Here is a 24,117-nt window from a genome sequence, read left to right on the forward strand (position 1 = left end):
CTGTTCATATATTAAAATTGGTTCACTCAGACACATTTGTTGAAATGGCATAAAACCACTGCCAAATTTTGCTTATAGAAGATTTAGAAAAGACTAAAGGGCTAAAGGAGGCATTTCTCCCCACTCTTGTCCTTTTGGTGTCCTTCCCTATGAACCACTGCCCCCTTTCCTTTTCCTTATATCTTCCAACACCTCAGTCCTTGGCAAGTCAAAAATGACCGGGCCGACCTGTAAAAAGTGGCATTGGCAAAAGTTGTGTGATAGATATATTTACAGCAATGACAAAAAAAAAAAAAGAAAGAAAGAGTAGCTGGTGAGGCTGCTTATGTACAACCAAACATCTCATGGGATTTGGTTCCTTGGTTTGGAGGTTTAGGATCATGGTTTCATGGGTCATCCCAGTTAATTGGTCTAATAACGTGTGTAGTGCTTCTTACCTCCTTAGTTGGTTGTGTAGTGTCTGGGGTCTTAAAAGCTTGCAAGCAGCCTTGCAAGGCACAACAGTTGGTTTCTCTACACCTGGAGCAACAGAGGAAAGAGAGTCAAGAACAGGAAGAGGATATGGAATGTGTGGCTAAAAGCCTTCATGAACAACTGAGACTTTTGTCATGAGACCAGAAAAACTGGATGGTGCCCAGCTACCATTGCTGAAAATTTTGATCAAAGATTCCATAGATGAATCCTGATCAAAAGGGGGAAAATGCAGAACAGAATTTCAAATTCTCATGGACTCTAGACTTTCTGGAGCCATGGAGGGTGGATGAACCAACCCCTGAAACTATTGCCCTGAGATAATCTTAAAAGCTTAAACTAAAAATATCCCCTGAAATCTTAAAACTGAACAATAGCTTAGCTTAACCAGTGTCATGGATTGAATTATGTCCCCCCAAAATATGTGTCAACTTGGCCAGGTCATGATTCCCTTGTATGATTGTCTACCATTTTATCTTCTGATGTGATTTCCCTGTGTGTCGTAAATCCTACCACTATGATGTAATAAGATGGGTTAGTGGCAGTTATACTGATGAGGTCTACAAGATTAGATAGTGTCTTAAGCCAATCTCTTTTGACATATAAAATAGAGGAGTGAGCAGAGAGACATGGGGCCCTCGTACCATCAAGAAAGCAGGGCCAGGAGCAGAGTGCATCCTTTGGACCTGAGGTGCTGAGATGCTCCCAGACCAAGGGAAGACTGATGCATCACAAGGACCTTCCTCCAGAGCCAACAGACAGAAAAAGCCTCCCCCTGGAGCTGGTGCCCTGAATTCGGATTTCTAGCCTACTGGACTGTGAGAGAATAAACTCCTGTTTGTTCAAGCCAAAAAAAAAAAAAAAAAAATGACCAGGCCAATGTTCTTTGTTAAATAGTCTGATAAAGAAATTCTTGCCAAGATATGAATAAGTGAACTGCCAAGTAGTATTTGTATCTTTAAAGGAGTTTCATGACACTACAGCACACTAACCTTAAAGATTAATTTAATGGTGGAAATTTCATGTTAGGCAGGTGAGAGAGATGTTTCTGAGTGAAAAATTCTTTTCTGTGCCTCTTAAATACTTATTCTTAATAATGCCTTTATGGCTCATAGACAATTAAAAATGACTAATAATATCACAGCACTACATTTCCTTACTGAGACAAAATATACTAGAAAGAGATTTTCTGCATCACAGGTAATTTTGATTTTTTTTTAATTTTTTTGCAACGAGCTAGAGTTTATAACCAAAATGTGGACAGGTGAGGATGACTGGCTGATTGGCTGATTCATGTGATATTTATGGAGTATCTGATAGGTCAGGCACTGTTCAATGTACCAAGAATAAAATGATGACCAAGATATTTGTAGTCCTTGTCCTCACCTAGATTGGTGTGTAGATAAGGAAACAGATTAGAATCAAATAGAAAACAAAGAAAAAAATCCCAAATTATGACAGACACCAAAGAAATAAAAAGATCATTAAGATGGTGAACTATGATTGGAGGTGGGGAACCTACATAAGATGAGGAGATGAGGGAAGGCCATGTTTAAGCTAAGTCCTCAAGGCTGAAGGGTGCTGGTGATGGGGTGAGAGAGACGGTGATGATGGTGGTGGCATTGATGGTGATGAGGGTGAAGGTGATGATGGTGATGATGATGGTGATGGTGGTGATGGTGATGATGATGGTGATGATTGTGATGGTGGTGGTGGAGATGGTGATGGTGATAATGTCTATTATGAGCCAGAATGAGATTGTAAACCAATCTATGGTAAAAAGAACAGATCTATGTTCCTTGGAAACTCTATGGGGCAGTTCTACTCTGTCCCATAGGGTCGCTATGAGTCGGTATCGACTTGACAGCACTGGGTGGGTTATGTTAAATATTACTCCCAGACACTTAACCAAAAAAGGTCTAGAAATAGTAACAAATAGGAAAAAAAAATTGTTCAATTTTACCTTTGTGCGTAATTGACTCTTGAAGTTCACTTAGTTGCAAAGAAGCAAGCAATGCTTGAAGAGCCTATGTATTTTCTTTTATACATAATGAATTCTAGGGAAAAAAAAAAACCCAACTGCTATTACTCTGTTCTTCTTTAGGCACAATCCAGGGATTTTAGAACCAGTTTCTTAATACAGTATGGTTTTGCCTTGAGGTTAGTGATTTACAAGTATCAGGGAGAAAAATAACATTTTAGGGCAGTAAACTGATTACTGATCTGCTGTTTCAGTAATTTATTGATTTGATCACTCTCTTCAGAGTGCTAAGGATTATTTTTCTCTTCAGGGAGAATTTTTTAATTTTTAATTTTAATTTTTTCTGATGGTTATTCCTCCTTCCCTGCTATCCTCTTCCCTTTCTTCCTTCTCCTTCTCCTGCCAAAATGTACTCAGCATAGAGATATGAAGGTTTCATTAAGAATCAGGTATTAATGTTAGGTAATGAACAGAAATAGTGTTTTAAAATTTGCTGAGTTGCTGTTAGTTATAGTCTCATCCATAATCTGTGGGAGAGGATTTGTGCTTTAGTTATTTATTTATTTTGGAATTTGGAAGATTTGGAAAGAACCTCAGTGGTTTCATTAAATGGAAAAATCAGGCTCTGATGTATGGTTGCTAGGGGTCTCTGTGAGTCAGAATTGACTCAACAGCAATGGGATGGGATCTATGGATATGGTGGGGGGTAATGGTGGTTCAAATGGTAGAATTCTTGGCCTCCAGAAGAGGGGCCTGGGTTTGATTCCTGGCCAATGCATCTCATGAACAGCCACCACCCAGCTGTCCATGGAAGTTTGCATGTTGCTGTGATGCTGAACAGGTTTCAGCAGAGCTTCCAGACTAAGACAGCCCAGGAAGAAAGGCCTGGTGATCTGTTTCCAAAACCAGCCAATGAAAACCGTGTGGATCACAATGGTCTCATCTGCATCCCACCATGGGGATGGCACAGGAACTGGTGGTGTTTTGTTCGGTTGTGCATGGGGTTGCCATGAGTAGGGGACCAACTGAATGAGCGCTAACAACAACAGCAGTTCCTAGTGCAGAGGGGACTGTCAATAAAGAAATGACTGATTAGAGGGATACCTAATGTGCATTCGATTTTGTCCATATTCCACCCCACCGTTTTAACCAGAAAGCAGGTATTTTATGTATAATATTTGCATGAATAATATCTGTCTGGGGTAAAAAGGGAATCCCTGGTGGTGTAGTGGCTAAGTGCTATGGCTGCTAACCAAAGGGTCGGCAGTTCGAATCCGCCAGGCGCTCCTTGGAAACTCTATGGGGCAGTTCTACTGTGTCCTAAAGGGTCGCTGTGAGTCAGAATCAACTCGACGGCACTGGGCTTTTTTTTTTTTTTTTTTTGGTTTGGGGTAAAAAGGTAAAAACAGGAGGAGTAATTGTGTTAAGAGTGTAATAAAAAAAACACTGAAAATCATGGCTGCCAAGTATTGTGCACTTGCTTTGTGCCAGGCCCTGCTAAGTCTGCTGGCAAATGTCTTCTCACCTAATCAGCAATGCCGCCCCTGACTTGCTGAACTACTTGCCTTTTCCTGAAGTGTATAGCGTCTCTGTAAGTTAGAATCCATTCGACGGCAACGGGTTACAGCCTGAAAAAAGGCACAACGGTCCGGTTCTCAGCACATGTGGTTTCTAACGCCCTTCACCCTCTTTCCAGCTCCGGCATTTGGTCCCTACCCGGATGGTTTTCCATCTCTGTCTGAGGTAGATGAGATTCAAGGTGAGAGAAAGAACAAATCCTGTAAGGTAATTCTGTCACTCACCTCATCTTCATAATCTTCCCTGAGCTTCCTCTGCTGCTCACCCTGGTATTGATCGTGTCACAGGCTATAGCCGACCAAGGCAGGGGGCTGAAAACCTTTCTGCGCAAGCCTCGCCTGCGCGCGGATTTCAGCACCAAGAAGAAAAGCCTGCTGTGAAAACAATCACTGCATTTGCTTTAGATCTAAGTGATTCCAACTAGGTCGATGCTTCATGCTGATGTGTTGAAAACATTTAAAAAATTTCTCAGAGTTTGATTTTCACTGGAACCTTGTGGCATATGTCTCGGTGTCTGCAGTTGTTATTTTTCACCAACGCAGCCGACAACTGCTTTCTGCCACAGCACACAAAAGCAGCAGGCAAACCGAGGCTTTTGTCTGGATGGATGTTCACTATGAGTGCTATTTTGGGGGACAGGGAGGACAAGTGTGTGCAGGTTTGGTTGATATCTGCACGCTATATTGACCTGCGGTAGTGCTGGCTTTTGGCTTTTTTTTTTTCCTTGAAGGAAAGATATGATTCAATGTTGAACAGTTTAAATGTCAGAGAACGGACAACTCTGTTTTTTTGTTTTTTTACTGTGGTAAAATCTTTAAAATATTACCGTGGAATTGGTTCCTACTCATGGTAACCACATGTGCTTTAGAGAGAACTGCACTACACAGGGTTTCCTTGCCTGTAGTCTTAGGAAACAGAGCCTTTCTTCCACAGCACACGGTTTGGATTCCAACCACCAACCCTTTGGTTAGCAGCCAAGAGCAAACAATTTGTACCATCCAGGGTAAAATATAAAAATATATATATATATATGACAAAATATAGTAATACAGATAACATAAATATAGACAATATATAATAATGACATATAACATAAAATTTACTATTTAAGCCATTTTTAAATGTACAATTCAGTGGCATTAATTATATTCAGCATGTTGTGCAGCCATCGCTACTAATTATTTCCTTTTTTTTTTTTCCCCCTCACTCCAAACAGAAAGTCTGTACCCATTAACTAGCTGGTTTGGTTTTGAGTTCTGAGGTTTTCTTTCTCTTGGTACAGAGTTTTCTAAGGCTGACGGTGATCATTGTTAATAATGCCCAAGACTGGTTTTATCTTTGAAAGGATCCATCGGATCTGCAAGTTTATGTTTATATTCTGAAACAATTGAACTTCTTTTTTCACAGCTTAGCATCAAGTGGATAAAGTGGCATTATTCAAGGGTATGTCCTCACTCAAATGAATAGTTATTCAATCCATAGCAGAAACGTGGGACAATATTTACTTGTATAATCTAGCTGAGAAGTTTTTCACCTGAAAAGTAAATCCCTAAAGGGACTCTGTCAGCATTTTTGCGATAGAAAATTTTGTAGTCTTAGAGAAAAGAAAGAGGGGTAGGGGATTCAGTTTAAAAGTGGGGGGGAGAGCATCAAGAATTTATCACCGTATTATATCTGATCACATTTCTAAGTTCTCCATTCTGGTTATTGATAGTAGAGTCTAGGTTTTGTTTAACAAACAAAAACAAAACCTAACTAATCTGGGGGGTCTCACCTTCCAAATTACTTTTCTTCTCTTTAGAGAGAGCATCATTAGGGTTTTTTGTTTTTTCCATATAGAGGTATCTATGGGTGAGGCAGAGTTAGAAGTCAGTTGTTTAGTGTGCTGTCCTATAAAAACTATGTGTGTCACTTCAGCTGAGTTTTCTTTGCAATGCCATCATTTAAATAAAATGTTGGGGTTTTCTTCTAGGCATGAACTCTCTTGAGTTGTGTTACCCCGTTTGCTGTTTACTGTCAAAATGTTGAAAGAATGTTCATAATGATCCAAGAGAAAGTGGCAAATGAATGCTCTTTTTCTGGTATTTTGTTGATTTTTCAGAGTGTCTAACAGTAGGAAATTCTTCTAAAACTATAACCTGTGAGCTTATTTTCCAAAAATCTGAGGAAAAAGATAGTAGTTTACTCAAAACCATGAGTGATCTGCTGCTCACCTGAAACGTCAGATTTATTTAGTGTTTCCTTAATTCCTCACCTGCTCCATCTCATGGTTCATTCTGTATACTTGAGTGATATTATGGGTTGTTTCACAGTGAACACTTACAATAAGTGCATACCAAAAAAATGAAACCAAACCTGTTGCCATCGAGTTGATTCCAACTTACAGCAACCCTATAGGACAGAGAAGAACTGCCCCATAGAGTTTCCAAGGAGCACCTGGTGGATTCAAACTGCCAACCTTTTGGTTAGCAGATATAGCTGTTAACCACAATGCCACTGGGGTTTCCAGTGAGCGCATCTTTCTCCTTATTGCTTATATATATGATCATTAGATCTTATGTTCTAAATATAAACTGTATATAAATGATCTTTTAACATATTTTTATTTCTTCTTTTAAATAAAAAGGAAAAAACCTATCTTATCTTTTTATAAGATAGACAGGCAGTGCCTTTTGTGGGGAAAGACACCGTAGATATTGGAATATTGCTTTCTATTTCTATTTTGATATACCTTTCTACCTAGGTAACTGATTGTGTGGAGTCTATTCTGACTCACAGCAAGCCCATGTGTATCAGAGTAGAGCTGTGCTCATAGAGTTTTCAGTGGCTGATTTTTCAGACGTAGATTGCCAGAATTTTCTTTCAAGGTGCCTCTGGGAAGATTCAAATCTCCAAACTTTTGGTTAGTAGTTGAGTGCATTAATTGTTTACACTACGAAGGGACTCTTTCTATCTAGGAAATCCAAAGTATTTTTGGCATGGCACAAATTATTTTTGCTCACCTGCTAATCTAAAGGTTGGCAGTTCAAGTCCACTCAGTGGCATCACAGAAGAAAGGCCTGGAAATCTATTACCCAAAAGATTATAGGCAAGAAACTCTTTGGAGCAGTTCTACTCTGTGATCATGAGTCAAAATTGATCCAACGACACGGGGTTTGGTTTTTTTAGGTCACTAATATTCATGGCTTCCTTACGAAGAAGATGCGAAGAAAATTTCCATGGAATGTACTCCGTCTTGAAGGCACCAAAGACTTGTGTTGTTTCAGTACAGGGAAAGGCAGCACAACTGGACTAAACCAAAAGCTAAGAAGTTTCCTAAATACAACCGAACACTTCGAGAGACAGAGTAGCAAGGTCTGCGGACTGTGGTTTCAGAGGACACCTAAGTCAATTGGCTTAACAAAGTTTATAAAGAAAATGATCTGCAACCCACTTTGGCAAGTGATCAAAGCTAGCAAGCAGCCATCTAAGTTGAGCCAATTTGTCCCAACCCACCTAGAGCAAAGGACAATGAAGAACATCAAAGACACAGGGAAAATATGAGCCCAGGAGACAGAAAGGGCCATATAAACCAGAGACTCGATCAGCCTGAGACCAGAAGAACTAGATGGTACCCAGCTACCACCAATGACCGCCCTGACGGGGAACAAAACAGAAAGTCCCTGATAGAGCAGGAGAAAAGTGGGATGCAGAACTTAAATTCTAGTAAAAAGACCAGACTTAATGGTCTGTCTGTGACTGGAGGGACCCCAGAAGACATGGCACCCAAACTCTATGTTAACCAAAAACTAAAACTATTCCCGAAGCCAACTCTTCAGACAAAGATTAGACTGGACTATAATACACAAAATGATACTCATGAGGAGAGTGCTTCTTAGTCCAAGTAAAAACATTAGACTAAATGGGCAGCTCCTGTCTGGAGGTGAGACAAGAAGGGAGAAAGGAACAGGAGCTGGATGAACAGACATGGGAAATTCGGAGTGGAAAGGAGGAGTGTGCTATCACATTATAGGGAGAGCAACTAGGGTTACATAATAATGTAGGTATAAATTTTTATATGAGAAACTAACCTGAACTGTAAACTTTCACTTAAAGCACAATAATAATTAAAAAAAAAAAAGACTTGTGTTGTTTAAGGGGACCTACCTCATTGCTAAAAGACCAAAAGGGAAGAATGCACACAGCATTTCTCAAGCTGAAAGACCTGTACAAATAATTTAAGCCTTGAGTTGCAATATTGAAGGATTCTATGGGCAAAATATTGAATGATACAAGAAGCATCAAAAGAAGATAGAAGATCTAAGATACTCCACTGATCTCACCCCTTTGGGAGCAAGGGAGAATGAAGAAAACTAAAGACATTAGGGAAAGATTAGTCCAAAGGACTAATTGTCCACAACTATCACAGCCTCCATCAGACTGAGTCCAGTACAACTAGATGGTGCCCGGCTACCACCACTGACTGCTCTGATAGGGATCACAATAGAGGGCCCCAAACAGAGCTGAAGAAAAATGTAAAACAAAATTCTAACTCACAGAAAAAGACCAGACTTAGTGGCCTTTCAGAGGCTGGAGAAACCCCAAGAGTATGGCCTCTGGACACCCTTTTAGCTCAGTAATGAAGTCACTGCTGAGATTCACCCTTTAGTCAAAGATTAGAGAAGCCTGTAAAACAAAACAAAACTAAAGGGGCACACCAGCTCAGGGGCAAGGACTAGAAGATAGGAGGCGACAGGAAAGCTGGTAATAGGGAACCCAAGGTTGAGAAGGGGGAGTGTTGACATGTTATGGTGTTGTTAAATACTGTCATGAAATAATATGTGTACTAATTGTTTAATGAGAAGCTAGTTTGAACTTCATCTAAAGTACAATTAAAAAAAAAGATGGAAGGAATATACAGAGTTACTGTACCAAAAAGAATGGGTTGACTTTCAACCATTTCAGAAAGTAGCATATGATCAAAAACCAATTGTACTGAAGGTAGAAGTCCAAGCTGCACTGAGGGCATTGGCAAAAAACAAGGCTTCAAGAATTGGCAGAATACCAACTGACATATTTCAATTAATGGATGGAACACTGGAAGCACTCACTCGTCTATACCCAAGAAATTTGGAAGACAGCTACCTGGCCAGCTGGGTGGAAGAGACCCATATTTGTGCCCACTCCAAAGAAAGGTGATTCAACAGGATGTGGAAATTATTGGACAGCATCATTAGTATCATACCCAAGTAAAATTTTGCTGAAGATAATTCAAAAATGGTTGCAGCAGTACATCAACAGGATAATGCCAGAAATTCAAGCCAGATTCAGAAGAGGACATGGAATGAGAGGTATTATTGTTGATGTCAGATGGATTTTGGCTGAAAGCAGAAAATACCAGAAAGTTGTTTACCTGTGTTTTATTGACTCTGCAGAGGCATTTGATTGTATGGATCATAGCAAGTTATGGATAACATTTTGAAGAATGGGAATTCCAGAACACTTGGTTGTTCTCTTGATGAACCTGTACATACACCAAGAGGCAGTCCTTTGAACAGAACAAGGGGATATTGAGTGGTTTAAAATCAGGAAAGGTGTGGTCACCGTTGTATCCTTTCACTATACTTATTCAATCTGCATGCTGAACAAATAACCTGAGAAACTGGACTATATGAAGAGGAACACAGCAGCAGGATTGGAGGAAGATTCATTAATGACCTGGGTTATACACATGACACAACCTTGCTTGCTGAAAATGAAGAGGACTTGAAGCACTCAGTGATGAAGATCAGAGACCACAGCCTTCAGTATGGATTGGATCTCAACATAAAGAAAACTAAAAGCCTCTCATCTGGACCAATAAGCAACATTATGATAAATGGAGAAAAGACTGAAGTTGTCAAGGATTTCATTTTACTTGGATCTAGAATCACTGCCCATGGAAGCAGCAGTCAAGAAATCAGACAATGTGTTGCTTTGGGCAAATCTGCTGCAAAAGATCTCTCTCTCTCTCTATATATATACTTTCCTAAAATGGGGTGACTCTTCAGAAAGTTTTGTGGTCTGTAGATTTTTAGTACCTTGGAGATAAGAGAATCAACAGATTTTGCCATGAAGATGATATGCTGTAGAGTGTTATATAGCATAAGGAAAGCAGCATTTATGTAAACCTTGTCCCTTTCTTTCCAACAACACAGTTTGTCTAAAAACGTTAAGAGAGTAGAGCTGCTGTAAGTCAACAAGTGGGAAAAATAATTCTAAAATGCCATCCTTCCAGCATCATTTCATTTGTTTTAAAAATGAACTCCTTGGGTGTGCTGTAGCAGTACTGTTTGTACTTTAAATGTACTATCAAGAGCCCTATTTGTAAAGAATTTATGCACTTAATTTATGTACTCAGCTTGTCAAATTACTTTGTTTCTGGGTTTTTCCCCCCAGAGCAATGGGGAGAGTCTGCATGAGTTGCAAAAAGAAAAACTATAGGCTTATAATAAGCTTATATTGGCTCGTGCTTGAAGCTTAAGCTACTATAGATTTTCCAGAAAATCAAATATGGATGTGGCAGAAATACCCTTCCTCGCCAGGAGAAGCAAGTCGTTATGGGGTTGTTAACTGGACATCTCTTGGGAGTGTCTTTAAGCAGTTACGTAAAGCCAATGTTTAGCAGTAGAACTTTCAGAGAGAAACACAGCCCGATGCTGGCAGTTCAGGAAAGCTGTTTTAAATGAGCAATTCCCCACAGGAGATTAGGTGAGATGGGCCTGTGGAAATGGCAGGCGGCATGGGGTTTCCCTCCAGCCCATTGGAAAAGCGTGTTTTTTGGAGAGTAGATGCTCTCACTACAAAAATGAAGATGAGCACATAGGAAAATAAGTACATAAAACTATTTTTACAGAAACAATAAAATTTCAGTTGTTCTTTAGCATCTTGAAGTGTAAGAAATCTTTCTTGTACACCTTGGGTGACACAAAAACGTTATTGTATAGTTACTGAGAAGTCTGTGAACTGGGCAAGTCTTATCTCACTGGATGAATCTCATTAAAAAATTATGTGTGAAATCTTATGGATTCAGACCAAGATGACTTGTACATTTAAAAAATATTCATTCATTCATTTATTTTTTGTGACCCTGTACATGTTGCTATTATGTAGACTTAGAAAGGAAAACTGCAGAGTTTTTTTTTGTTTGTTTTCTCTTTTCTGGTTCTTTTCCTGACTTACTCCAAACCTCAAGTTTCATGTGGAGCACCCTCTCGCAGATACTACACAGCTCTTTTTTACAGCTGGCAATAAGAATATATCCCTTGTTTAATAAATTATGGGCCCTCCCTAGATCTTAGTTTTCTTCTGGCAAAAGCTAAACTATTTCCATGAAGCTTTTGTTTTCTTCTATTTGCTGCTATTGACTCTTCTTCTCTTTTAGTTGGTTTCCAGTGCCTTTTGGCAAAAGGACAGTATATGAGGAAAAAATGAGAATCCATTATGATCTTCCTTCTCATGGTTTCCACTCAAATGAAAACTGAGAATATAGAGCTTTTTAATTATAGGTTAAAAAACAACATACCATTGAATTTTCAAAAATCATGTTAGTAACTGTGTCAGATATTTTATTTTGCTCATGGGTAGATTTCAAAATATTTTGGATGCCTGATAGTTTCTTGTTCTTCTAATCCATTTCCTTTTACTGTTTTCCAAAAAATATTAATCATACTTATAGGTCTTAATGGAGTCCTGGTAGCAGAGTGGTTAAGTTCTCAGCTGCTAACCAAAAGGTTAGCAGTTCAAATCCACCAGCTGCTCCTTGGAAGCCCTATGGGGCAGTTCTACTAGTCCTATAGGGTCACTATGAGTTGGTGTTGACTCAACAGCGATGGATTTGGTTTTTTGGTTTATAGGTCTTAATGTGTATATTAATATACATAATCCAATTATCTTTCTACTTTATGCCACAAGAAAATGGCTTTATATATACGTATATTTATATCTATATTTTTATATGTATATTTATATTTGTATACATATATAACACCAATTTCTTGCGGCATAGAATAGAAAAAGAATTTAATTCAGAGGTGGAAGTTGAGTTTAGGTAAAAGATTAAATTTGTTTATTCATTGGCTCATTTATTCATTCATTGATCCAAATAATCAACATTTATTCTGTCCTTATTCAGGCCTTATTATACAGTAGCATTTTGCTGGTGCTGAAGATAAAAGTAAAAACATACATGTTATCTGCTTTCAAGGTGCTTACGGTTTAATGTAGAGACAAATGTCAACAAATAATTGCAATGTAATGATAATTGCCTCAATTTATCCTCTCAACAAATATTTGCTGAATCCCCACAGTGAGTCAAGTCTTGTGCTAGGAATTGTAGATACAATGAGGGGTAAAAGCAGTATGGCCCCTGTCCTCTTACAGTCCAGTGGAAAAGACTACCGCTGACCAAACAATGACATAAATAAATAAATACAAAATAGTGACAAGCGCTCCCATTGAAACAAAAATGGTTGAGAGCACACCATGGGGGGCTGTGACCAGATCACGAAGATGAGAGAAACGATCAGCGGGCAAACCATTGAGCAGAAATTGAAGGAAGAGCAGAAGTTGAATAGGTCAAGATGGTGATAAGCTTGGTCCCATCAGACTGAGTATCATGTGCAAAGTCCCTGAGGCTGAAGGGAATGTGGCATATCAAGTTCAAGGGATAGAAGAACACCGGAGGCCACTGTGGCAGAAACACAGAAAACAAGGGTGAGCTTAAAATTGGGTATGGGTCAGATCATGCATGGCCTTCTAGGCTTTAGCCTAGATTTTGGTTTTATCTAAGGAACAATAGGGAGCCATTGAATGTCATAAACAACAGGAGATGGGAAAGGCTGGAGATATTACCCAGAGATGCTCCTATGGTGCCCATGCTTACACAGTTATACTAGTTTTATCTCACTGTGTTGCTTTTCTCCCTCACATGCCTGTGAGCTCCTTATGGGGAGCAACTGTGTCTTCCTCCTTGTCCCACAGCCTAGCTCAGTGTCTAACAGCAGATGCTATACTCAATAAATACTTCTTGAATAAATGAATTGAATTCTTGGTGTCATTTTCTAGAATTATCTTTAGATATTAATAAATACAATTTTACAAAACAATGGGAAGGAAAGTGTTCACTTAGGTTGCATGTGCACATGTAGTGTTGTGTATTTGTTAGTCATTTACAATCTGTCTGGGGCCCGATTACTTTTTACCAATTCCACTGGTTTTCTCTTGGCCTAAACCACCATTGTGTGTGTGTTTGTGTGTGTGTGTATGTGTATGTATTATCGTAATAGTTCTCTGTTTTCCTTTGTTCCCCTACTGTCTATTATCAACACAGTAGACAGAATGATCCCATGAAAACCTAAGATATGTTATTTTATACGTAGCTTAAAACCTCCAGTAGCTCCCCATATCACCCCAAGTAAGAGTCAAGGTCCTTGTGATTGCTTCCAAGGCCTTACCTGATCTCTACCCCAACCCACATCCCAACTAAATCTCTGACCTTATCTCCTGCTACATGCCACCTTACCTACCTTGGTAGTTCTTCTTGCAGTCTGTCAAATATGCCAAGTATGCCGTCATCTCAGAGGCTTTGAATTTTCCATTCTATCTTTATGGTGTTCCCCCTAAATGTCTGCATGACTTCCTCCTTTATACAAGACCTTCATAATTATTTTCATTGTCCATATTTTTCTGTAAGTTGAATCCAAAAATTAAAAAAAAAAAGACCCTTAGTATTTAAAATATTCACTATAAAACAAAATTGGGTGTTTGGATTCATAGGCTAAGACATATAATCTTATGTCATTAAGCCAGTGTCACTAAAAGTAGAAATACAATTAACATAAGTTGGAAGGGGCAGGGTAACGGAAGAGAGCATTTTTACTTTTCAGTATGTTAATATGCCATTTTATCAAGAATAAATTTTTGATTTACCTTTTTATCAAGAAGATTCAGTTCTTCCAATAAGAAGTTCATTACCGAGAACTCATTTGCTTCTTGGAAACCCTCCTTTCAGAGTTCCATGACTTCATGACTTCCACTGCACCCCTGGCTTCCTGGGTCCACTGCATGACCATTTTCCTGAAATTTCCTTACATTTTACTCCCTTGTTTGGTCCTTCTTAAATCTTATATTTCCTCACTGTTAGATTCCATTTTGTTTTGTTGAAGCACATTCTCAAGCAATTCTTTAAGAACAAATCTATAAATGTTAAATTTTATGAGTCCCTGCGTGTGTGAGAGTGACTTTATCTTCACTCTTGATTGGTAGTTAAAATTCTAGGTTCAAAATAATTTTTGCTTAGAACTTTAGAAGGCATTGCTCCACTGTTTTCTAGCATTCAGCATTGCTTTTGAAGTGTGAAACCAAATTGATCCTTCTTCCTTTGAAATTAGATTTTGTAATCTTTTTGGAAGCTTTTAGGATCTTCTTCAGAATTTTGGCGCTCTGAAATATTATGAGAATGTGTTTGGACTTTTTTCTCCCGTTTTTTCTGGTCAGCACCAGATGGAATCTTTCAAAAGGAAGACTTAAAAACAATCCTTTTGCTTGTTTGTTTAAGCTTTGGGTAATTTCATTCTCTTATTCCTTTGATAAACTGCTCATTTCCCTTTTCTTGGCTACCTCTTTCTGGAATGCCTAGTAGGCAGATGTTGGCCCTCTTGGATTTATTGTGCTACAAATATTTCTCTCAAATTTTCTATTGCTTTGTAATTTTCCTAGATTCTGGAAAATGCCCTTGAGTTTTTCATCTGCTGTTCCATCAAGCTCTTAAGTGTTAGCAACTATATTTTGAAATTTCACATATTTTTGTTTCTTTTATCATTGCAACCTGCTCTCTTGTTTTATGGATAAAATAATTTGTCAAATCTCCTTCAAAAAACCAATTAAAGTGAATTTCAGATTCCCTGAATTATTTCTGTTTCCTTCATCATCTGTGGATCAGTTTGTTCTTTTTGACTCTATTGGTTTTCTGCTACTATTTTTCAACTATCCAGTAAGCTTTCATTGTCCCTTTATACTTATGAATGGAGTAGGATAATTGTTATATGTTATAATCATAGATTTCCTTTGCAGCTCACCTATGTCGTGCTTCCCTCTATGATGTATGGAATAAATGGACAGGCTGAGTGTGTCCTCCCAGTCCCCAGAAGAAAATAGTGCAACCCATCCACCCTTCCACTGGCCACCCCTCACTCTGGGACATGAGCCTTCTCTCTGGAAGCCAGGACCACTGTTTTGAGGAAGAACTGACAAAGATCAGAAGAGACTGCCCCACCTAAAAAAAAAAGTATCAGTTGCTGTCGAGTTGGCGCCACTCATGCCAACCCGTGTGTTTAAGAGAACTGTGCTTCGTAGAGTTTTCATGGCTATGACCTTTCGGAAGCAAATCACCAGGCCTTTCTTCTAAGGTATCTTTGCTTGGACTTGAACCTCCAACCTTTTGGCTAGTAGCCCAGTGCTTAACCGTTTTCGCCACCCAGCGACTCCCTCACCTAGGCCCTTATTAAATAATTAAGTCTTTTTATAAGGCTGTGAGATGAAATATTTAGAACGCAAAAAGACAGGGATAAATCATTTTCTACTTAAGCTATTATAAACAATAAGATATGACCCACATTGGTTTCTCAGTTCATTACTGGTGTGAGTTCTTTTATTTCAACACTCTTTCCAGTAGTGTTAATTTCCAGAATTATGGCATTTCAATCAAAATGTGGGCATTGTGGTATTTCTGCTTTGGGGAATTTTTTGAGGTGGTCTTTGCAGCCTGATCTATGACCATGTTTTATTCCTTTTCCATGAAAATTTGAAAAGAATATGTATTTTACATCTATAGGAATCGAAGTTTTCTCCCTTACTCTTTCTCTTCAATAAATCAAACTTCTAAATTGTGTGGTTCAAGTATTCTATGTTTCTATCCACTTGATTTGTCACATTCAGAAAGAGCTATGTTATCTCCCCTAAGATTGTCGTTTCTGCCAGTTTCTCATAGTGGAATGTATCATTGATAAATATGAAATATCCCATTTAACGCATTTTACTTGAACCATTCTTTGATATTAATATCGCCACCTGATTTTTTCTTGTTTCCATTTGCCTATCATATCTTCAATTTTCTAATTCTACCTCTCTGTTATGAGTTGGAATCGACTTGATGGTAACGGGTTTGGTTTTGGTTTGGTTCTTTTAAATAGCCCCTGGCTGAGTTTTGCTTTTCTTCTCTAAGCTTGATTTTAGGCATTTTGTCTCTTAAAAGAGAAATTTAGTCCATTCTATGTATTATGTTAATTGATTTGTTTGATCTGCTCCTATTCTTACTGCTTTATTTTATGTCTTATGGCTATTTTATTTCTTTTGTTAGCTTTACTTTGAATGATCCGTCTTTTTTTTTCTCTTATTGATTCGGAGGTTCTACATCTTACTTTACTTCTACCAGTTGGTAATGGAAACTCTGGTGGCGTAGTGGTTAAGTGCTATGGCTGTGACCCAAAGGGCCGGCTATTCAAATCTTCCAGGTGCTCCTTGGAAACTCTATGGGGCTGTTCTACTCTGTCCTATAGGGTCGCTATGAGTCAGAATCGACTAGACGACACTGGGTTTGTTTTTTGATCAGAGGGTAATAGTAATTTTTGTAACAAACATACTTAAAAAATTTTTTTTTTCTGCATCTTTCATTTGTGGCCTCTCTCCATGGCCCCAGGATAAGAATTTTAGTAATCATTTACTCCATCTTACTTTCCCCAAGTTTTACTGAAAGTACCTGGAATTTTAGTGCCAGAATTTATTTATACAGAATGCCATTTTCCTTTCAAGAATTCTTTCTTCATAATTGATCTAAGCTTCAAAACCATATTGTTAACTATTTCTTAGGTCTAATATTCATTGTATTGGTTTTGTTCCCCAAACTGATTCCTGTATACTACAACTTCTCTTCATTCTATTACATTTATTTTGATTCATATCTTCCTTATATATATATACATATATATTTTTTCACAACGTGGACATACCCAAACCCAGTGCTGTAGAGTGGATTCCAACTCATAGCGACCCTATAGGGCAGAGTAGAACTGCTCCATAGAGTTTCCAAGGAGGGCTTGTAGGATTCAAACTGCCAGCCCTTTGGTTAGCAGCCACAGCACTTAACCACTACGCCACCACTGTCTCCAAAGGGGACATATATGTCATATTATCTCAAAACTTGCATCAAAAAAAAATAAAAAATGATGATTCACACAAGAATTTATTCTGGGAAAATACTTCATTATGCTAAAGGTTTCTAGAAATCTTGTTCCCTTCCTTAATGTTTGTTTGAAGACTCTTGCATTGTATGAAAAAATATTGACTTCCCTGCAAAGAAAAGAGTAAATAAAGATAGTATATGCGTGTGTGGGTATCTGCATGTACTGTCATTTTTGAAGAGTGCTTGCTTGCAGTTTTGAATATCCTTCCTATTTCCTTGATGGTGATATTAGATGATGGTGATAGTAAATAATGATTTTTTTTTTTTAAGTTCTTTACTGGTAAAAATAAAATCTGGCAATTATTTTTTTAAATAAATAATTACATCAGTTCATGAAATCCAATTTTGGATTCAATACTAGCATTTTTCTTTGAAGGTAATTTTTTTTTTTTTCCAGACATATGTAGGATTTTATCTTTATGCTTGGAAATCAGAAATTTGTCAGGCTATGCCAAGGGGTAGGGACCTTAAGACATAATGGTGTCTGGTTCTTAGGAAGACCTTTGGTTATAAAGCCTTTTGACTTTCTTCAGCAGGGGAAATTTCTTTTATTATATCTTTGATTTGTACTTTTCTTCCATTTTCTTTGTTCTCTCTTCTTTTTTTTAATGATATCCACTATTTATTTTCCACATTCTTCTGTCTTGCCTTCCAGTTTACTAATTTCATTTTCACTTGTTACTTGCTCATTTTTCATGCCTGGCTTCTCTGTCTCTCCCCTTTCCCGCCTCCCCACCCCCAATAAAATGTCCTTTCAAAATTCACTAAAATATCTTGAATATATATGTGTATTTAATGTTCTCATTTCCTACGTTCACTCTTTCCTGTAGGTGTTATGAATTCTGATGGCTTAGCCTGATTGTGACCTTCTCCCCATTGTTTTTACAATAAAATATGTAGATGTACGTTTCAATCAGTTTTGACAAATGTGTACAAAGCTGTAACCACCACCCTAATCAAGACATAAAACACTCCCATAGCCAGAGAAAGTTTCCAGTGGATCACTTCTCAGAGGCAGTTGCTATTTTGATTTTGCCATCATAATTCATTTTTTGCACATTCTGTTGTTGTCATTGTTAGTTGCTGTTGAGTCAATACCAGGTGGGTGGAATGTCATATAAATACATTCTACCCACAGTGTGTACTCTATTGTGTCTTGTTTATTTCATTCAGCATAATGTTTGTGAGACTCATTCAGATTTTTGCATGTATCTGTTTCTTTTCTCTTTTTCCACTTTCTTTTTGCTGAGGAGTATTCTCTTTAACATTGAAAACAGCCTTTCATGAATTGCCCCTTTGTCAATGTTGCTAAACACATTGCCATCCCTTCCCCCCTTAAACATACACATAAGTGCTCCATCCATACAGTTCTCTCAAGTTTTCTGAAGGTGTCTTATTATTTCATGCCTCCATGTATACATACATAAAAATATCTTCCTATGGTTTTATCATTTCTTTATATTTTACTAGGCTGTTTTTACTAGGTACGTATAAGTTTGTCATTGCTTTAGCTTCCTGAAAAATCATACATTCTACCACTAGCCAGTGACCATCTCTATCTCTAATAATAATTTTTGTTTAAAATATTATTTTGTCTGAATTAATATAGTTTGCCCCAATTTCTTTTGCTTAGTACATATCTAAACCCACTGCTGTCAAGTCAATTCTAACTCGTAGCAACCCCGTAGGGTTTCCAAGGCTGTAAATCTTTACAGAAGCAAACTGCCACATCGTTCTCCAGTGGAGCTGTTGGTGGTTTTGAACCGCTGACCTTTTGGTTAACGGTTGAGTGCTATTTTATATATATATATATATATATATATATATATATATATATATATATATAATTGAGGGTATATATTTTTTCCCAAACTTTTATATCAACCTTTCTATATATTATTTCCTTATGTTTTATATGCATCTCTTGTAACAGCATATAGCTGATTTTAAAAGTACCTGACAATCTCCTTATAGAATGATGAGTTCACATTGTTTTTAGAAAATTCTATATAAAATTGGGCTTATTCATTTCATCTTCCTTTTATTTTCTATATATTTAATTTCTTCTATGCATTTTTCTCTTTTCTTGTATTTTTTGAGCTAGTTTGAGTTTTTGAGGGCTCACTTTTATTTTTCATCCTTGCTTTATTGTCCCCCTGCTGATTTAGAATTTTTTACACTCTATTTCTAATCACTTAATTGTTACATTTGGATATTTCTACCAGGCGGATTTAACTTTTAAAAAGATCTGAAGCTAAATATTTTAACTTTCTTGATACAAGGATATTAAAAAAAAAATCTTATTCCATTCACTCCTCTTTCTGTCTCACTGGTATTTCATATTTAATTCTGTCTTTTTTTTTTTTTTTAATAATCTGTAAGTTAGTCATCATTATTTTATATAGATAATATTTTCTTGGATTTGTCTGCATGATTAGCATCTTATCCAATTACCATTAATTTCAATCTATTCTTCTCCCTAAAAAACTTTTTTTTTCAAATCTCCAATAGTAAATATCTGTTGGTGGTAAATTCTGTTTTCAATTAACTAAAATGTCTATTTTTCACCCTTGTTCTCAAAAGATGGTCTTTAGATAGACACAATTCTGTTTTACCTTCGGTGTTCCGTAGTTTCACTAAAATATGTCCAAATTTGCATTTCTTTTTGTTTATTTATCTTAGGAAATATTGCATTTCTTGAATCTTAAATTCATGTCTTTCATCATTTCTGGAATTTTTTTATTTACTTTCTCTTCCAATATTGCCTTCCTTGCATTTTCTCTATTGTCTCCTTCAGGGACTTTGTTAAATGTATGTTGGACCTTATCATTCTATCTACTATGACTCTTAATCTCACTTTTGAATTTTCCTTCTGCTAGTCTCTCTGTACTGCATCCTAAAAAATTTTAAAGTTATATCTTCGAGTACTGCAATTTCCTTTTTGGTTATATCAAATTTACTTTTCAACTTATGCATTGAATTTCTTTTTACTTCGACAACTATACTTTTCATTTCTAAATGTTCTTTTTTGTTGTTGTTGTCCGCTCTGTTTTTAAATCTGTGTGGCATTCTAGGCAGCCTCATTTTGCTTGCTCATCTTTTGACTTGCTTGCTTTATTTCTTTAAACACCTTATACATAATGATTCCATGTTCTGCATCTGACAATTCCATATCTGCAAAAGTTTTGGTGATGAGGGTAGTGATGGTGATTCTAAACCTGGTATTTGTGGTTTCTTCTAATTCTCACTTTTCATAGTGACTTTCCTCCTATGCTGGGTGAGTTTTTATTATGAATCATTGCTGTAGCATGATCCATGGATTCTTGTGAGCTGAAAACAGAGATGCTTTTCTCCAGGGTGGACTTTTGTCTGCTTCTGTTAAGAACCAGGAGATATCTCTGACCTGAAGCTGCTTCAGCTTCCCCAGAAAGTCCCTGCGCGTAAGGTGGTCTCAGGCTCAAGTTCTACACTTTGTCATGGAACAAAAACTCAAAATCCATCGCACAGTACTGCAAGACCTCCTTTCACAAGAGAGTTAGAACTTCATGCTAGTGTACAGAACAGTTCTAGTTCTTCTGCATTTTTCCTCACCTTTTCCATATCCCTTAAGAGTGTGTCCCTTGGGCTTTCTGGGGTTAAGAAGTGGATCTGTTGTTAAATCCTGTTAATGGCCATTCCCTTAGCTACACAAAGACTTGGCCAAAGATGTAAAATGACTGCTTGGCTATTAGGAAAGAAGCGCCACGCAGAGGGGCAGCATGTGCCAAAACTGAGAGGGGGGCATGCCACATGCATTAAAGGAACTGCAGAGAGACCAGGGTGGCTGCCACAGAGGAAATAATGGAAAAGGAGTAGGCGATGGGTGAAAGGTTCTGGGAGCTTGGCCATGCATAGCTTCTAGGCTACTCTAAGGACTTTGGCTTTTTCTCTAAGTAATCTGGGAAGATATTGGAGTGTTTTACTCAGAGTGACGTGAACTGCCTTATGCTTTAAAAGGGGATTCTTGTTGACAATAGACTGCAGGGCAGGTGGCAGGGAGACTAGTTAGGAGCTATTACAGTAATCCAGGTGATCGGTAGACTGGGCCAAGGTGGAGTTCTGAGAGTTGGTGGAAGCAATCGAGTTGGTTTTTGGATTCTAGATATATTTTGATACATCATTAGATTGGATGTGGATTGGGAGAAACATAGAGAAGTCAAAGATGACCCCAAAGGCTTTGACCTGAACTGGTTGGAAGGATGGAGTTGCCATTTACTGAGATTGAGAAGCCTGTAGGAGGAGCAGATCTTGAGGGATAAAAGCGGTAACTCAGTTTTGGACTAGTAAAGTCTAAGATGCCACTAGATATTCAAATGGAAATGTTGAGTGAGTGGTTGGGATGGTGGAGACTGGAGTTTTGAAGCCAGGTCTATCCTGGCACTAAATAATTGGAGGTGTCAGCATATGAATAGGCTTTAAATCCAGGAACCTGGATAATCTCTCCAAGGGAGAAAGGGAAAGAAGAGAAAGCCAGAGAACTGAGCTTAGGGTATCTTCAATACTCAGAAGTTAGGGAAATGAAGAAGAACCTGATGAAAAGACTGATAAGGCCTGGGAGTTTGAAGGAAATTCTGACAAACATGGTGTCCTAGAAGACAAGTGACAAGTGTTATAAGGAAAAGGAAGTGATCAATTGTGCCAAAGGCTGCTAAAAGGTCATGTAACATGAGAACTCAGAATTGACTATTGGATTTTGCAATATGGAAGACCTGGTGACCTTTACGGAACTCTGGTGGCATAGTGTTAAAGAGCTCAGCTGCTAACCAAAAGGTCAGCAATTCGAATCCACCAGCTGCTCCTTGGAAACCCTTTGGGGGCATTTCTACTCTGTCCTATAGGGTCGCTATGAGTCAGAATTGACTGGACGGCAACGGGTTTTGGTTTTTTGGTGATCTTTACTTTAGCAATAAATAGTAAGCAGTTCTTACCTCACTGGATTGTTGAAAGGAGCCATGTCAAGTACCTGGCATGGTGTAAGCATCCAATTACTGTCAGTATCACTGTTCATCTGACTTCCTGAGTTCAACTCTACTTTGCCTTGCAAAGAAAAGCAGCCAAGAAGAATGTGCAGCATTCTCAAGCACTTATGCACCCTATCACAGAGACGTGGGCTCTCTCTGACGAGTGGACAGACAGAAGCTGCCCTCCTGTGGTCTCTGGTGAGTTAACGCACTGCTGCTGTCAAGTAGGACAAGGATAGAAGTCATTACGTCCCTTCCACTTCAGTACAGCTGTGCTGCACCAGACACATGACAGCCAGGTGCTTGAAATCCAGTCAGGGGCTGTGTACTTCAAGTAGTCCTCAAGACAAGAGGAGGATTTGAAAAGGTCTTGGGGGGGGGGGCGCACTACTGCTATTGCAGCAGAATTAAAAGCTTTGTTACATGAAAAATAGAATCAGCGTTGTGATATGGTTGGAGGATGAATCGAGTTCTCCAAGTATGAAAAAGTTGATGTGAGGATAGGAGCTATGGAAGCAGATAACACAAAATCTATATATTGCTGATATTCCTCAAGAAAATCCAAGAAATTTTGGAACCAGCAAAGGAGATGAGAAGAAGTGGCCTGTGAAGTAGGAGGCTGGCTAGGACAGTGTCTTGGAAGCCAAGTGAAGACTCTCCACGGTCTATGTTCTAATACAAAATCCCTTTACTGCACTAAAGAAACCCTGAGCCTGCAGACCAAAAGACTTACCAAAAACCATTATTTGATTATCTGTTAAAAAAAAAAAAAAAAATGTTAGAACTTCATCTCACATTGTGCAACAAAACAAATTCCAAATGGATTTGAGAGATAAATGAAAAAAGTTTATTTAAAAAAAGGAATTAAAGAGGTCAATATTTATCTGCTATTAGTTTAGGAAGAAAATTTCCCAGGTATAAAAAGGCCATAATGGAAGTTGCAAAAGTAAAAATCTAAGAGATTTAGCTAAAATAAAAATGTGAAATTTCTATAGGGCAAACACACTACAAATGAAATTCAAGGGGAAAATGAAAACTCAGAAAAATTTGCATAAGTATGACAAAGGGTTGGCTTCATTCCCATAAAGAATTAATATGATTTTATAATAACCATGGTTGAAAATATTTAAAAAAAAAATACACATGAAAATAGATGCATGAAGAAATGTCTAGTCACAAACAAAAATTTAAGGAAGAAAATTAGATGAATGAGATGCTGCTCTTCAACTGAGAAATTTACAAAAATTGAAACAGTTGAGAAAATGCAGAGATGTTAAAGGTAGAGGAAGTTGGAATGAAAGGTGTTTAGACCTTTTTGGAAAACAATTTGACACCATTAGTTTTAGCCAAAACAATTTAACTAAAAACCTTAAGATTATTTATAACTTTTGGTGAAGTAATTTTTTATACTAAAAACTATTCTATCACAATAACTAGATACCCAGACAAAAATATGTTTAAAAGAAGGTATTCATAGTCTCTTTAAATATTAAAACATTGTAAATAGCTTAAACATCCAGCAATAAGACAGTCATCACCTTAAGTATCACACAGCCATTAAAGTGCTATTGTTGAAGAATATTAAGTGACTTTAGAAAACAGTAATGATATAAACTTAAGTTAATGAAATGGGGTAAATATATCATATGATACCAAATTTGTGTGTGTATGTAAGTGTGTATTAAAGAACTATCTCATGTAGTATGACTGTGAATGGCATACATTTTCTAATTCATGTATTTATTTTCCAAATTATCTCCAATAAATGTGTTCTTCAAAACAACAGTATTTCAGCATAAAAAGTTCAGGGAATCAAGGAGAAAGAGAGA

At 37.6% G+C, this 24,117-nt stretch overlaps 1 protein-coding gene across 7 annotated transcripts in view; it reads left to right on the forward strand.

Annotated features, from left to right (window-relative positions):
• Positions 1 to 24,117, forward strand: part of POU6F2 (POU class 6 homeobox 2) — a 586,518-nt gene that overhangs the window by 22,976 nt on the left and 539,425 nt on the right. For 2 of the 7 annotated variants that reach the window (XM_049893979.1, XM_049893980.1), the window contains exon 2: positions 4,149 to 4,211. The exons of the other annotated variants lie outside the window; for them this stretch is intronic. In XM_049893979.1, coding sequence (XP_049749936.1) covers positions 4,200 to 4,211 — 12 coding nt within the window. In that variant the 5' untranslated portion in view covers positions 4,149 to 4,199. The remainder of the gene's footprint in view (positions 1 to 4,148; positions 4,212 to 24,117) is intronic. 7 annotated transcript variants of the gene reach the window in all.

The sequence above is a fragment of the Elephas maximus genome, chromosome 8 (assembly GCF_024166365.1).
Source record: "Elephas maximus indicus isolate mEleMax1 chromosome 8, mEleMax1 primary haplotype, whole genome shotgun sequence".
Classification (NCBI taxonomy): domain Eukaryota; kingdom Metazoa; phylum Chordata; class Mammalia; order Proboscidea; family Elephantidae; genus Elephas; species Elephas maximus.